General features: G+C 36.1%; 1 protein-coding gene and 1 non-coding gene across 16 annotated transcripts in view; both read left to right on the top strand.

The window, feature by feature from the left end:
• Positions 1-16,212, top strand: part of MYO9A (myosin IXA) — a 341,194-nt gene that overhangs the window by 99,821 nt on the left and 225,161 nt on the right. For 14 of the 15 annotated variants that reach the window (XM_036243152.1, XM_036243103.1, XM_036243095.1 and 11 more), the window contains 3 exons: positions 2,683-2,809; positions 7,071-7,160; positions 12,499-12,615. In XM_036243152.1, coding sequence (XP_036099045.1) covers positions 2,683-2,809; positions 7,071-7,160; positions 12,499-12,615 — 334 coding nt within the window. The remainder of the gene's footprint in view (positions 1-2,682; positions 2,810-7,070; positions 7,161-12,498; positions 12,616-16,212) is intronic. The other variant, XM_036243160.1, reaches the window with a different exon arrangement.
• LOC118622313 lies at positions 14,818-14,944 on the top strand. Its single transcript, XR_004958045.1, has one exon. It is a non-coding gene; the product is annotated as a small nucleolar RNA SNORA57 (small nucleolar RNA).

The raw sequence follows: 16,212 nt of genomic DNA, 5'->3' as shown, positions 1-16,212 counted from the left end.
TTCTATTGCGCTCAGATCTACCCCAGAATTCCTCTTAATACAACCTTTCAGGTAGCCTAATAATTGACATTTGAATTAAAACCTGTTTTTTTTAGAGTACCTGTTTGTTTAGAGTACATGTTTTATCTTTTTAGTGTAACTTTAACTGTACATTGTTTCTGCCTTCTGTATTTTAAGATATCCTGCCCTATAGTATGGTTATTTATTGTTATCTCCTAATGTAAGATTATGAGCTTTTTGAGAACAAGGATTCTTATATTTATTGATCTTTTTTTTTTGAATTATAGTAAATTGATTCGCTCATATGATGTTTCTTATTGCTGGAGTCTATACATCACATATTCGTGTGTGAGAAAACATTAATGTGCTGAAATTTGAACCCAAAATTCTGAAACAATGTAATTAGCAACCATAGAGACTACTGCTAAAAACAGTTTTTAAAAAATGGCTCAGAAATTAGTGCTTTTGTATTTTGGCTTCCATTAGTTTTTATAATATTTCAGTTAATACTAAGTTTCCTCTTTAATTTAACCCAGCCTAATTTTATGATTTATTCCTTTATAATTGACTTGTATTTTGTTTGGATCATTAACAATTTTTTATTTGTTTGAGAAATTAGACCTATAAATTAGATGTTGATTTAAAAAAATGTTTAGCCCTGGCTAGTTTGTTTCAGCAGTTAGAGTTTACGTTAACCAAAAAAAATTTCTTTTTAAATGAGAAATTAGACCTGTAAATTCGATATTGAGTCAGGACCTCTGAAAATAATAGCTTTTCGGTCCCTAAAGCAGTATCTTTGTTTTATTTAGAATACTTCCTACTTTTAGGAAAACACATAGTTAAAATTTTATAAGTAGAACAAATTTACCTTAAGGGAATAAACTGGTCAAGGCGCGAAGATATGTGTGTATATCGATTTCCAGGAATGGCTTTTAGATGGAGTTGTGTTCAGTTCTAGATGTTTAGTTGTGTTAAATGCCTTCGAGATGTCAGATAAGTTAAGGAATAATATGCTTTTCTTAGTTACATGGAAGTCCTTGGTAACCTCTGTGAGACATTTTATTTTTATTCTTTTCTTGTGTGTGTGCTAATTCTCACCCAAGGATATTTTTCCATTGACTTTTAGAGGGAGTGGAAGGGAGGGAGGGAAGGGGAGAGAGTGAGAAACATGGATATGAGAAAGACACATCAGCCCTGGCCAGTTTGGCTCAGCGGTTAGAGCGTCGGCCTGCGGTCTGGAGAGACCCGGGTTCGGTTCCCGCTAAGGGCACGTACTTCGGTTGCAGTTTGTCCCCGGTCCTGGTTGGTCATGCGGGTGGCAGCCACTCGATGTGTCCCTTCACGTCGATGTTTCTGTCTGTCTCTCGCTTCCTCTCTCTCCCTCCCACTCTATCTGTACAAAAAATGGAAAAATATCCTCGGGTGAGGATAAAAAAAAAAAGGAGAAAGACACATCAATTGGTTGCCTCCTGCATGACCCCACCCCGGGCCGGGATCAAACCTGCAACCCTTCAGTCTGTGGGCTGATGCTCTCTAACCGCTGAGCCAAACCAGCCAGGGCTCTATGAGACATTGTAGATGCCAGAAAGTGATAGTAAATAAGGAATGACAAAGTGAAGACAAGGAGTATAAGTTAATGCTTGTTTGTGAAGGGAAGGAGAAGATGTGGGATTTAGGATGGGGTTTTTAAAGTAAGAGAGAAGAGTGAACATGAGATTATTTTGATAGAAAGTTCTTGTAGGTTCATGTAAGAGATAGGAAAAAGGTATAATAATGTTTCTGAGTAAACTGGAGTTCATGGGGTAGAAAGCATAAGTGGAGGGATTGGTTGTTGACTGGAAGAGGGGCAAGTATTCCTCAGAGACAGGAGAGAAAGACAAATGGGAGGGTCCAGATGTAGATGTTTCATAGTAGGAGCCTGATATTAGATAATATACCCAATGACCTCAGGCTGTTTTTAAACATTTATCAAGGGTACCATAATATGATGTAGGGAAATGTTTCTTAAATATAACTACTAATAGCCCTGGCCGGTTTGGCTCAGCGGTTAGAGCGTTGGCCTGCGGTCCCGAGAGACCCGGGTTTGGTTCCCGCTAAGGGCATGTACCTCAGTTGCAGTTTGTCCCTGGCCCTGGTTGGTCGTGTGGGTGGCAGCCACTCGATGTGTCCCTTTCACATCGATGTTTCTCTCTCTCTCTTCCTCTCTCTCCCTCCCGCTCTACCTGAACAAAAAATGTCCTCAGGTGAGGATAAAAAAATATATATATTTAACTACTAATAAAAGAGAACCTATGCTACTTGGTTAAAAAATACAGATTCCAAGGCCTTAAAGAGTCTGTTTCTTTAGATCTGAAATAGACATGTAGGGAAAGGGCATTCCATTCAGGATGAAAGGCATTTAGAAAGGTATGGACTTTAGAAACACTACAGCAGATTCAGATAGTAGCAAGAAGTCCCCTTCAGACAACTTTTCTGACGAGTGGTAGATATAATACTGAAATTAATGTTTTGTAAAGCACTTTGCACAGTGCCTGACATAGTAAACACTCATTAAATTTTAGTTATAGTTATAATTATTATTTCCATATTTCTTATTTCTGAACACTCTGTCATATTTATACTAGTTAATTTATTTGATTATAATTCTGGAGGTGAAATTAATTTGTCATTTTATTTTTGCAGGATTTTCTCTCTTCTTTCAGCAATACTGCATTTGGGTAATATCTGTTATAAAAAGAAGACATACCGGGATGACTCCATAGATATCTGTAACCCTGAAGTTCTGCCTGTTGTCTCAGAATTATTAGAAGTGAGTGAGTGATTACATTCTCAATTGTCATTTCAAATACTGGGTAACTTCTCAATTTTTATTTTGTGTAACCATTTTGTAGGGGTAAATAGATTAATGCTTTTTATTAATAACGTTTGTTCAAAAGATGGAAATTTTGCTATGGTGTGTTCCACAATCTTTAGAAGATTCAGGTTTTCTTGTGTTTCCCTCAATTTGCTGTATAGGATGAATATTTCACTCAAGACTGTTTAATGTTTTAGGCCTTTGCTAATTTTTCATCTATATTTGAGATTTCTTCTCATGCTAAGATTTTGGTTAGATTATTTTATTTGAAGATGGGGTATTTGGAGGGGTGGGGAGAAAAGAATACCAATTTTTCTTCATAGTTATATAAGAATCTCATGGCATGCTTCTTTCCATATCAAAGGCTTTATATTCCCTTAATCTTTCTTTCTGGAATAAAGATTTCTCATGTTTTCCCAGATAACTTCTCATCTTGCAAGATTCATTTTGAAAGGGGCTTCCTTTTTTATAGGTTCTCTCCTCTGACAGAATAAGGAAATATGTGTTGTGTATACTGAACTTGGTTTCATATATCTACAAATATTTTTGTCTAACTGTCTATATATATAAAGTCATGCTGATGTTTCTAACTAATCCATTACCACGTGTCATTCTAGCCTTTTCCCACTCTAGCAATGAGGAACCTGTCTCCTATCATCTTCCATTCATTTACTTAATTATTCAATTCTAATATATATGTATAACAGTATTAGAATTGTTAACACATACCCCATAGAAAATAACTTTATCAACTAGAGCATAATGCTTATGTGTAGTAGTTCCTTTTGCCTTTAGTTTTATAGACTTCCTTCAGTTTGAGAATTAGTTAAGTTAGTACTTTTTCTTCCCACCCACTTCCTTGAGCACTGAGGTTGTTTCATATATTTGTCATACAGTTAGATTCTCTTGTCATGGTCTGAATTCTTTATTAGTATCCCCCAACGTCTTAAATAATTTTCTAAAACTTTGCATACATGAAGATTCACTCTTTGTGCCCTGGCCAGTTTGGCTCAGTGGTTGGAATGTTGGTCCTTCGACTGAAGGGTCACAGATTCGATTCCAGTCGAGGGTGTGTACCTGGGTTGTGGGTTTGATCCCCAACCCTGGTCAGGGTCCTGTCGGAGGCAACTGATCGATGTCTCTCTCTCACATTGATGTTTCTCTCTTTCTCTCCCTCCCTCCCTTGCTCTCTTCCTTCCACTCTTTCTGGGAAGCAATGGAAAAATGTCCTCGGGTGAGGATTAAAAAACAAATTCACTCTTTCTGCTGTGTGGTTTCTGACAGTGGCATAAGGTCATGTATCCTGTTATACAGTATCATACAAAATAGTTTCTCTGCCCTAAAAATCTCCTTCACTTATTCAACCCCTCCCTGCTAATGCCTGACAACCACTTATCTTTTTGCTAACTGTAAATTTGCCTTATCTAGAATGTAACCTAATTGGAATCATGCAGTATATATCCTTTTCAGACGGACCTGTTTCACTTAGCAATATGTATTTAAGATTCATCCATATCTCATGTCTCGATAGCTCACTTCTCTATATTGCTGGGTAATATTCCATTAGTTTGTTTATCCATTCACCTATTAAAGGACATCTTGGTGGTTTCAAGTTTGTTTGTTTTTTTTTTTTTTGCAATTATGAATACCTAGCTTTTTTCTATTAAAATAATACTCATCTTTCAAATATTGGTTCATGTGCCAGTTCATGAGGTTTAACCTTGTTAAATAGTCTAAACTGACTTCATCAGTTTCTATTTAGCATAGTTTGTTTTTGGTTTTGTAGTAGAAAGTTAATTGTTTACTAGTTTGTGTCCATTATAAGACAGTAGTGCTCTTTGAGAACAGGGGATGCCTCTTTCTTGTTCATCTAACCTTGTTGTATTTATTATTTTGTACATGTCTGGGTGTTGTTTTATTGACTAATGGAATGAGTTAGCCTGGCAGGAGAAGGGAGGAGTAACATAATTTGGAACTAGACTCACTCATTGGAAAGAAGTTCTACCAGGATGTTGAGTGTGGTATCTAAAGGTTTTAATTTTGAAGGTCATAAGAGTTGGAGAACAGATGATATTTCAGTCAGGCATTTGCGTTTCAGGTGACATTTTAGTCAGACATTTGGAATTGTGGTAATACAGGGATTGTGGTTGGTGAACTTACTTACATGTTCAGGTATTCAACAAGTACCAAGGCTTCTGGTTCTAGTGCACTATTTCTTCTTTGATGAGAGACTGGTAATTCAGGCAATTCAAAGAAGAACTCGGTATTGGTAAAAAAAAAAATAAAGGAGAAATCCAATCCTGAGAATGCCTACTATTGTAAAAGTTAGGCTAATAGCGAATGTGATTTGATAGCAAATCTCACTTTAGAACCCAAGCTTTTAAAATTATTTCTTGTTATATATAGTTTGGACTGGTTCTAGGAATAGAGATTTGGGAATAAGAAGAAAAGATATGACAGCACTTACCATAGTAATCTTGCCTATAGTTAGTTCTTAGTAATTTTTAAAAATGGTCTGTATTGTTCACAATTGAAAATAATTACAGTCTTAAGGCTTTTGTTGAGATAAAATTAAAAGTTAGGCACAGTAACTGCTTTCATCAAAATGTAAACTTTTAATTAAGATTTAACTTAATTTTCCTCCTTCCAAACCGATTTCATTTAATGATAAATATATTTAGTTTATAAGAACAAATGTTTTTAAAATAATGGTTTAATTTGCCCTGCCTGGTGTGGCTCAGTTGGTTTGGCATTTTCCCGTGCACTGAAAGGTTACTGGTTTAATTGCTGGTCAGGGTACATGCCTGGATTGCAGGCTTGATCCCAGTATGGTGTGTGCAGGAGGCAGCTGTGTTAGATGTTTCTCTCTCAGATCAATATTTCTCTCTCTAAAAATCAATAAAAATTTTTTTAAAATAATGATTTAATTTGATTTATTTTTCAGATTACTTTTTTGTAGTTACCTCAGACAACTGTTTTGAGGCTTCGGTTTACTAAATTCTTTTGGGGATAGATAATAGTGAAATTATTGAAAGGTGAACAAGCTCCAAAAAGTTAACTGTGGATAATTATAGACCACATTTTTGTTGTGAGCTATTAGAGTGATCACCATTACCAAAAACTATTTAGTTTTTATCAAGTTTTTTTAAAATTATATTTTAGTATCTGTTGAAACAATAAAAATAATGTGTTTTTCAACATGTATCAGTTTCTCAATTAGGTGATTATGAGAAACATTGTATATTGGATATTTAGCCCATTGCTAATTATTTTGTATTAATAAATTTTAAAAAAATTTTGAAAGAGATACACACACACACACACACACAGAGTTAAGAATATTTGGAGCTCTGGCCGGTTTGGCTCAGCGGTTAGAGCGTCAGCCTGCGGTCCGGAGAGACCCGGGTTCGGTTCCCGCTAAGGGCATGTACCTCGGTTGCAGTTTGTCCCGGCCCTGGTTGGTTGTGCGGGTGGCGACCACTCGATGTGTCCCTTTCACATAGATGTTTCTCTCTCTCTCTGTTCCTATCTCTCCCTCCCACTCTATCTGAACAAAGAATGGAAAATGTCCTCGGGTGAGGATGATAAAAAAGAATATTTGGAAAATTATAGAAGTATATCATGAATTCAGTAATATTTTGGATGCTTATCAGATGGAAGCAAAATTAGTTGTGTTTTGTATGATTGTGCATAGTGTTTAGACCTGTGTACAACTGTTGTCAAGTTTTAGTGCCAGCATTAAGAAAACTCCTTAAATTGAACTGGGTAGTTCTTCATCTTTTTATAACTTTTTCTGTATTTAAGAAAAGAATCTGGAACTAGGGGTATTATGCTAAGTGAAATAAGTCAGTCAGAGAAAGACAAGTACCATATGATTTCACTTATTTGTGGAATCTAAAGAACAATATAAACGAACGAAAAACAGAAACAGACTCATAGATAGTATAGAGAACAGACTGATGGCTTTTCAGAGGGGAGGGCGTTTTGGGCATTGAGGTGAAGGGATTGAGAAGTACAAATCGGAAGTTATAAAATAGTCATAGGGATGTAAAATACAGTATTGGGAATATATTTAAAATTCCCAGTATATTGTTTTTGTTTTACCCTGTTTACTGTTTGCTAACCTCAATTTTTTCTCTATATGGCTTTTCAATAAATAATTCAAACTACTGTTATGACATATCTTATATATTGAATTTGCTTTTCTGCTGTACAGGTTAAAGAAGAGATGCTATTTGAAGCATTGGTTACGAGGAAGACTGTGACAGTGGGAGAAAAGCTTATTTTACCATACAGACTCGCAGAGGTATGAATAGATTTTCTTTGGATCCAAGTACTCTGAACATTTTTAGAACCTTGAATTTGTGTCATCTCTTAACACAAAATGAAAACAATAGGAGAGTGTTGATTGAAATATTTCTGGGCCCTTGAAATTTGTGAACTTTTCATCAACTTGGAAACTTAAAGTTGAATGTGATTTTAAGCAATAGGCTTACATTTTTCTTCAAATACCTTAATTTGTTCATATTATTGATATGGGATAAAGAGATGGTAGGTAGAATTACAAATGAGCAGTATTTGACCCAATTGAGTATTCCTTCTTGAGGTAGTTTCTTATCTTTTGGTACATCATACTTTTCTGGTTTACTTTTTCTGTGTTTTTTTTTTTAAATGTTTGATTTGTTTACTTTGAAAGATGGGATGCCCTACACACACAAGTCTTTGTCTTTTCCTCTCTGTATTCTTTATCTAGATTATTTTACCCAGTCCCATGATTTTAAATATCATCTATATAGTAAGATGTCCAGGTAAGATTTATTGCTATAGTGAGCCATTATTGTTATTGTATTACCCAGGTGGATAGAGGTTGAAAAATTATTGAAAAATCTGACTATTTTATAGTGTAATTTTATCAAAGTGAAACTGACAATTATAGAAATAGACAGCAATATGACATTAGAAGACACAAGGGTGGGGAAATAGTGATTGAACTGTAGAGAATGCTTTTTGGGTTGACATTGACCTATTTATCCCACTTTTTGGGTTCCTCTTAACTGTACCTACAAATCTACATTTCTTCATTCTGTTAGGTGTCTTATGTCAAATTTTATAGTGTCCAACTTTGAGAGCTCCTTTCTAAATAGCAGAAAAATCCAAATCTCTTTTACATAAAGGTTCATTACTTTTATATTGTCTCATTATAAAACATTTCTTTATGGTTATTTACATTTTTAACTTTAGATTTAACTTTCTGAGATTATTTTTATAGCCTGTGCTTTATTTTTATTTACATTTATTTAGTGTTTTTATTTGTTTAGAAATATGTGCTCAAAATAGCTAGGCACTAGATATAAAATGAGGAGCAGCCTGGTGGGTGGGGCTCAGCGGATTTGGGTGTTGCCTCATGGACTGGGAAGTCCTGATTTGATTCCTAGTCAGGGCACATGCCTGGGTTGCATACTCAATCCTTAGTGGGGTGTGTACACGAGTCAGCCAATCGATGTATCTCTCTCATATGGAAGTTTCTATCTCTCCCTTCCTTTCTTTCTAAAAATTTAATAAAAACATATTTTAAATAAAATGAGCAGTCTCTTAGGATTTTAGTGTTTCATCTGAAGAGCAATGGAAAGTTCTTAAAATGTTTTAAGCCAAAAAGGTATCTTAGTTGGTTTTTTTAAAGGATCACTCTGGCAGTAAGTGTGAAGAGTCATTTGGAAGAGAGTATATTAGTTTTTTGTAGCTGTGTAACAAACTTAGCCATTTAATACAGATTTATTATCTGACAGTTTTCATGGATCATAAGTTTGAGCATAGGTTAGCTGAGTCCTCTGCTCAGTTTCACCAGGCTGAAGTCAAGATTTTGTCAAGGCTGTAATCTAATCTGAGACTCAACATCCTCTTCCAAGTTTACAAGTTGTCAGGATTCAGTTTTTTGAAGTTGTTAGGACTGAGATCTCTAACATGTTGTCAGGGGCCATTCTCAGCAGCTAGAGTCTACTTGCCATTTCCTGCCATGTGGTCCTGTTCACAACATGGCAGTTTTCTTCTTCAAAGCCAGCAAGAGAATCTCTGATGAAAGAAATCAGTTTAAGAGTTTTCTTTGATTGTCAGCTCAACACAGGGTAATCTCCCTGATTTGGGGCCATAATTAAATATTTAATATCCCTTCACCTCTATCATGTGATACAAGGCAGGGGAGTGAATCCATTATATTTATAGTCTTGCCCACACGTAAGTTCTGTACACGTGTTGCAGAACATATACACCAGGAGATGGAAATCTTGGGGATCATCTTAGGATTCGAAAACAGAGCAAGAGTGCATGTGAGCCCTGGCCAATGTGGCTCCTTGGTTGAGCGTTGTCCTGTGCATCAAAAGGTCGCCGGTTCTAATCCTGATCAGGCCAAATGCCCACTTTGAAGGTTTGGTCCCCGGTCGGGGTGTATATGGGAGGCAACTGATAGATGTTTCTCTCCCCTTCCTCTCTCTAAAAAAAAAATGTATTAAAAAAAGAGTGAATATGGAAAGATTAATTTGGAGGCTATAGTAGTACTGTGGAGAAAGATGTTGCTTTGTCTAGAATGGTGAGATTCTGATAGGGAGAAATCAATATATTTATTTATTTTTTCCTTTTATTGATTTGAGAGAGATTGGAAGAGAGAGGGAGAGAGAGAGATAGAAACATTGATGAGAGAGAATATCGATTGGCCGCCTCCTGCATGCCCACCACTGGGGATTGGGCCCACACCTGGGCATGTGTCCTGACCGGGAATCGAACCTGCGACCTTCTGTTGTATGGATTGAGGCTCAACCACTGAGCCACACCGGCTGGACTTTCTTTTTCTTTTTGAAATCAATATGTTTAAAATGAAAGAAATTTAGGTCATTAAAATCAACAGGATCTGGCCGTGATTTGCTTAAGAGGAAGCAATGAGGAAGAAGGTAATGTCAAGGATGAGTCCTACTTTTCTGGTTCACACAACTGTAAGAATATTGGTACTATCCAGTGAGATAGGAAACACTAAATGAGATTTTGTTTGGGTGGGAAAATATTAGTTGATATTAGGCGTACTGAGACTAAACTGTGAAAAGGCAGGACTGCATTTTCAGAGAACAGAGGCTGAAAGTATAATATTGAGAGTTATGGGATAAAAAGGTGTTGGTATACTTTGGTAAATCTGGATTCTATGTGACTGTATGAAAATAGTACTTAACTGTAAACCATAAATAGGTGGATTTTAGTTTTTAATTTAACTAAAAATGTCAACCCATTTATATTTATTGTGATAACCCATGTTTTATTTTTTGTATCTTATGCTTGTTTATTCAGTTTTATTATTTTTTTATTTTTTAATCCTCATTTGAGGACATTTTTCCATTTTTTGTTCAGATAGAGTGGGAGGGAGGGAGAGGAAGAGAGAGAGAGAGAGAGAGAGAGAGAGAGAGAAACATTGACATGAAAGGGACACATCGAGTGGCTGTCACCCGCACGACCAACCAGGGCCGGGGACAAACTGCAACCGAGGTACGTGCCCTTAGTGGGAACTGAACCCGGGTCTCTCTGGACCGCAGGCTGATGCTCTAACCGCTGAGCCAAACTGGCCAGCGCATGTTTATTCAGTTTTAAAATGTTTTACTTTTGCTAATTATGATCAGAGTGTAAGGAAGAAAGAGAAACGGAGTCGCAAAAGTGGGCAAAAATTTTATTGAAGTATTCCAGGTGAGGTTTGCTGGTCCACGTGGAATGGACCAGGGAAGTCGTGCTGTTTTGGACGCCCAGGAAAGTTTTATAGGGGGGTGGGGTTGAGGAACAAAGAGGGAAGGTACTTGATTCTGAGTAACCAAGAGGGGAGGTATTTGGTGGTTTTGGTTTCTCTTCTGGCAGTCCATTTCCCGGTCATGTGACTCCCCGGAGCACCTTACACAGAATGTGTGTATATATATATTTTTTAGTCCTTACTCAAGGATATTTTCCCATTGATTTTTCAGATAGAGTGGGAGGGAGGAAAGAAGGGGGAGAATGAGAGAGAGAGAGAGAGAGAGAGAGAGAGAGAGAGAGAGAGAGAGGGAGAAACAAACATCAGTGTGAGAGAGACCTTTTTGGTCTAGAAACTTGAAGCTTGCTTGCTTTATTATTATTATTTTTATAACACAAATTCATTTGTTGTCTATATTATCTTTATTTTGAGAATATATAAGTTGTAGCATAAGAGTTTAAGTAATTTGATTAAGGTCACACAGCCAGAATAAGTAGAGAAACTGGGATTGGAAGATAGTCCAGCTGTTAATCATTACTTACTACTTCCTCTAAACTTCAGAACTGAATATAAATATGTACCTGAATATACAAGCTTCAAAATAAGTCCCTAGGTAATAAATGTATAAATTATTATATTCTAGTGTGCTAAGACTCAAGATTATCTAAGATATGTGTCCTACCCCCTTTCCCCCTTTCAGGTTGTAATACTTCTTTTTTTTGCAAATTTTTTTTCTTGATTGATTTTTAGAGAGAGGAGGAAGGGGGGAGAGAGAGAGAGAGAGAGAGAAACATCGATGAGAGAGAACATCATTTGGCCGCCTCCTGCATGCCCCCCACTGAGAATTGGGCCCACAATCTGGGCATGTGCTCTGACTGGTAATCAAACCGGCAGCTTCTGGGTGCATGGGTTGACGCTCAACCACTGAGCCACACCGGCCAGACTGTAGTACTTCTTTTTTTTTTTTTATCCTCACCCGAGGACATTTTTCCATTTTTTGTTCAGGTAGAGTGGGAAGGAGAGAGAGGAAGAGAGAGAGAGAGAGAAACATCGATGTGAAAGGAACACATCGAGTGGCTGCCACCCGCATAACCGACCAGGGCCGGGGACAAACTGCAACCGAGCTACGTGCCCTTAGCGAAACCGAACCCAGGTCTCTCTGAATCGCAGGCCGACACTCTAACCGCTGAGCCAAACCGGCCAGGGCTGTGGTACTTCTTAAATGTTGAATTTTCTTTAACTAGTAGACTTTATGTTTTAAAACAATTTCAGATTTACAGAAAAATTGAGCGGCTAGTACAGAGAGTTTCCGTAAACTGGGGAAAATTAGAATTGGGGGAAAAAATAAATTGCATAACTCCATAATGAAAGAATTGTTACTCTGTGTAGGGATGGAGAAATTCTAGAGGTTGTTATCGATGACAAGCTGAAGACAACCAGGAATGTAATTGTGGTGATATTATGATTGTTGTTTAAGAGTCTGACTAGGATTCTGCACATAACATGCCTTTTTGCTAATAGATTTATTGCTTTGTGTGGAATACTCTTCCCCACTTAGCTGGCAAGGTTCATTTGTTTGTAAACTTCCTATTATATCTTCTTTACTAGGTGAAAGATACACCCTAATTTTCAGTAAAACTATTTTGAACTGAGTGACCTACATTTTCCCTTATTTTTCAAGACAGTTTTAGCCTAGGTTCTTTGAGTTGGACTAAATTAGTGTATAGAGAAAACATAATTATAGGTTATTTATATTGAGAAAAAAAAATTTTAATTCATGACAGTAAGTTTTCTTTTTTGAATGCAAACAAAACACACTTTGTTATAGTATCTTAGTTAGATTATTGCCAATTTCACTTGTACTCCTAACCTTTTCTTTTTTTTTCAGGCTGTGACAGTGAGGAACTCCATGGCTAAGTCTTTATATAGTGCCCTATTTGACTGGATAGTTTTTCGGATTAACCATGCACTTCTGAGTAGTAAAGATTTGGAGCAAAATACCAAGGTAGATATACATAAAGTATATATTTTTTTCCAGAAAACTGTTTTAATGAAATGGTTTATACAGTAAATTAAAAAAGACAGAAGTATGTAAAAGTCATAAGTAAGACTCATCTTTTATCTCTATTACATGCTGTTTCCCCCCTTATTTCTGTTTTTATTACCCTGTGTAGAGAAATTGTTAATCTGTTTCTCTTCCGACCTTTTTTCTTATATACTTACATTCTTATAGATGTGCATATAGAGTTGCTTTTAAACATAAAAATACAGTTATGCTATTGTTGATGTAAGAAACACCCAAACCTGTTAAGAATTTTTATGAGTTCATTTGAGCCAAACTGATGACATATGCTGGGGAGCAGCAAGATCTCAAATACTGTGGAGAATAACATTTTTGCTATCTCTTTTTTGCATTTGAAATTAGGAGGGAACTAAGGAAGATTACCTAAAGGTGAGGGAGGAGGCAACAGGACAAACAAGATTATGTGCTCTCTTGGGTATTTCAGAAGTTTGTTAACCTAGATGCATAGGAACAATGGACATAGCTGGCTTGAAGCTTTTCACCAAAGAAGTTGTAGGCCTGGGGCATGACTACCCAGCATGACCTGCCCAGTTAGGAATTTATGATCTTGTGAGGTTACTTTCCACAGAACCCCTTTTTTATCCACACTATTTGTACTGTTTCTACGACTTGTATATATTTTTTTACCTAGTATGTCTTGAAATATATCTGTACCTTATTGAATTTTTTTAAAATTGAATTTGTTGTGGTGACATTGATTAATAAAACTATATAGGTTTCAGATAAAAACAATTCTATGATACATCCTCTGTATATTGTATTGTGTTCACTACCCTACATTAAGTCTTCTTCTATCACCATTTATCCCCCTTTTACCCTCTTCCACTCCCCCCCCAACCCCCTTTTTCTCTAGTAATCACCATAGTATTGTCTGTGTCTATGAGTTTTTTTGTTTGTTCGTTTGTGGGGTTTTTTGGCTTAATCACTTCACCTTTTTCACCCAGCCTGTCAACTCCCCTCGGACAGCTGTCAGTCTGTTTTCTGCATGTGTATCTTATTATTTTTATCAAATTTGTAATATATAGTTTGGATGTATACCATAAGTTCCCCCCATTAAAAATATTTTACATTTGTTTTATTGTTATAAATTATAATGTAACAAATACTCTTTGTGTACATTTTTCTAGGACAAATTATTCAAAATGAATTGCTGGATTTAAGGATATATATTTTTTTAAATTTTTGTAGCTGCTGCTAAATTGCTTTTCAAAAAATACCATACTTCCAGTAGTAGCCTATTTCCCTATAGCTTTTCTCACATTGAATATTATCAGAATTTTTATCTGCTAATCTGATAAGGAAGACTAGCCCATTTTGTTGCCAGTATTTTTAATGCTAGATGAAAGTTGAGCACCTCCTCATGTTTTCTGTTTTATTTCTTTATTATTTTTGATATATATTTTTGTTGTTGTTAATCCTCACCTGAGGATATTTTTCCATTAATTTTTAGGTAGAGTGGGGGGGGGGGTTGGTAGGGAGGGAGGGGGGAAGGGAGGGACGGGGGGTGGGGAGAAAGAGAGCAAGAGGGAGAGAGACACATTAACTGGTAGCCTCCCACAGGACCCTGATCTGGGGGTTAGGGGTGGAACTTGGCAATGCAGATATGAGCTTCTGACCGGAAATTGAACCTGAGACCCTTTGGTCCTCCAGTCGATGGTCTAACTGCTGAGCCAAACCCGTCAGGGCTATTTTTTATATTTTAATGTTTATTTTGTCATCTTGTTATTCCTTCTTCGGAGTCATTGTGGATCTGGATATTGCAGAGATTTAGTTTGACATACATTGCAAATATTTTCTCTTGACTTGAAAGATCTGTTTATGTTGTGTGTTTGAAGCCTGTATGTTTTAAATTTTTGTGCAGTTCTTGTCATTTTTTTCCTTTATTGTCCTGGACTTTATTTATTTTTTATACATAGGAAAGCCCCTTCCATCCCAAGATTATAAAATATTTATCCTCATACTTTTAGAGTATAATTTTTTATGTTTAGGCCTTTTTTCCAATTGGAATTTATTTTTAATGTGGCAGATTTTAGATATTTAACTTTAATTTCAAATTCAGTTTTATTTTCTAACAGCTTTTATGGAATAGTCTACCTTTTCAGGCTGATTAGAAATGTCATCTTTAATCTTTTTCTTGGTGGGGATTGAGCATGCTGTTCTAGTCCCAGTAATGTCCTGCTCCAACCCTCTTGGGGTCTTTGGTGCCGGTAGCTTCTGTTCATAGGTTCTATCCTCAAGCACTGGGACATGGGGAAAAGAAAAAAAAAAGGAAATGTCATCTTTATTACTTAATTCAATCATATTAAATGTAAAATTTCTTTCATAAAAACTTTTCATGATTTCTGTAAGCCCATAGTTAGGATATTAATTTTAATTGTAGTTTAATTTACGAAATTAACTTATTTTTGGAGGTCATTATTTTCATAAGGACTTAGAATTTAGTCAACAGACTTAATCCAACAATATACTCTTTTTCTGGGTGGCGGGACACTTGGGGCTAGATCTGAATTTTATTGATTTAGATCAGCAGCTCTCAACCTGTGGGTCATGACCCCTTTGGGGATTGAACGACCCTTTCACAGGAGTCACCTAAGACCATCGAAAAACACATTTCTGATGGTCTTAGGAACCAAGACACCGCTCTTCTATCCGTCTCCAGGCAGGTCTGCCCACATGCAGATACGTCCACATACAACATGAGGAACTGTATTAAAGGGTTGTGGCATTAGGAAGGTTGAGAACCACTGATTTAAATACTTATGGAAAACAAAATACTCAATTTCTACAAGTGAAATATCAAGAAATAGAAGACTAAACATGTGTATGCCATAGTATATTATTCCATACCAAACACCTAAAAAATTTGAGTGTAGTTGACTTTAAGGTGCAGAAATTGAAGATGAAGAAGAGATTGTGTTTTTTGTTATAATCCTTTTAGAACTATTTAACATTATAAACCTTGTACAGTTTTTATTGATAAAAAATTAAAGAAACCACATATTCTAATACTCAGTTTTATTTCTAGCTTGTACAAGGTTGATTAAACATACTTGTTAGCTTGGTTTTTAAAGCAGAATTCTGTTGGGATATGGAAGTCAAAGTAGGAAAAATTGCATGATCCTCTTAATATAACAAGGCATAGCCAGGAGTGACCTAGTATCACTTAAGTAACTTGTTGATTGCCCCATAGCCTGTTATTTCCATTCTCTTGTCTCTTGGAGTTGAGGAATTTCTGAGATTGAGATAACCAGCCACTGTCCCTACTTTGTACATTTCTGTAGAATAACCAGTGGATTACATTTGTTAAATTTTTGGATTTTTAAAAATAATTAGGATAAAAAGAAAAAATAAAGATAAAGAGAACTAAAATGCTTTTTATTGGTGGTATATTTTGGTTCAACATTGCGTCCCCCCAAAAATCTACTCTCTAGTGCTGTAGAAGAACTTCGAGCATTTTGTTTCTTATAATTGTAGATGTTATTCATGAAATAAATTTGAGTATCATTTTTTAACCATAAC

The sequence above is a fragment of the Molossus molossus genome, unplaced genomic scaffold (assembly GCF_014108415.1).
Source record: "Molossus molossus isolate mMolMol1 unplaced genomic scaffold, mMolMol1.p scaffold_m16_p_1, whole genome shotgun sequence".
Classification (NCBI taxonomy): domain Eukaryota; kingdom Metazoa; phylum Chordata; class Mammalia; order Chiroptera; family Molossidae; genus Molossus; species Molossus molossus.
Note: the sequence above shows the minus strand (reverse complement) of the source record. Positions and strands in the feature narration are given on the sequence as shown.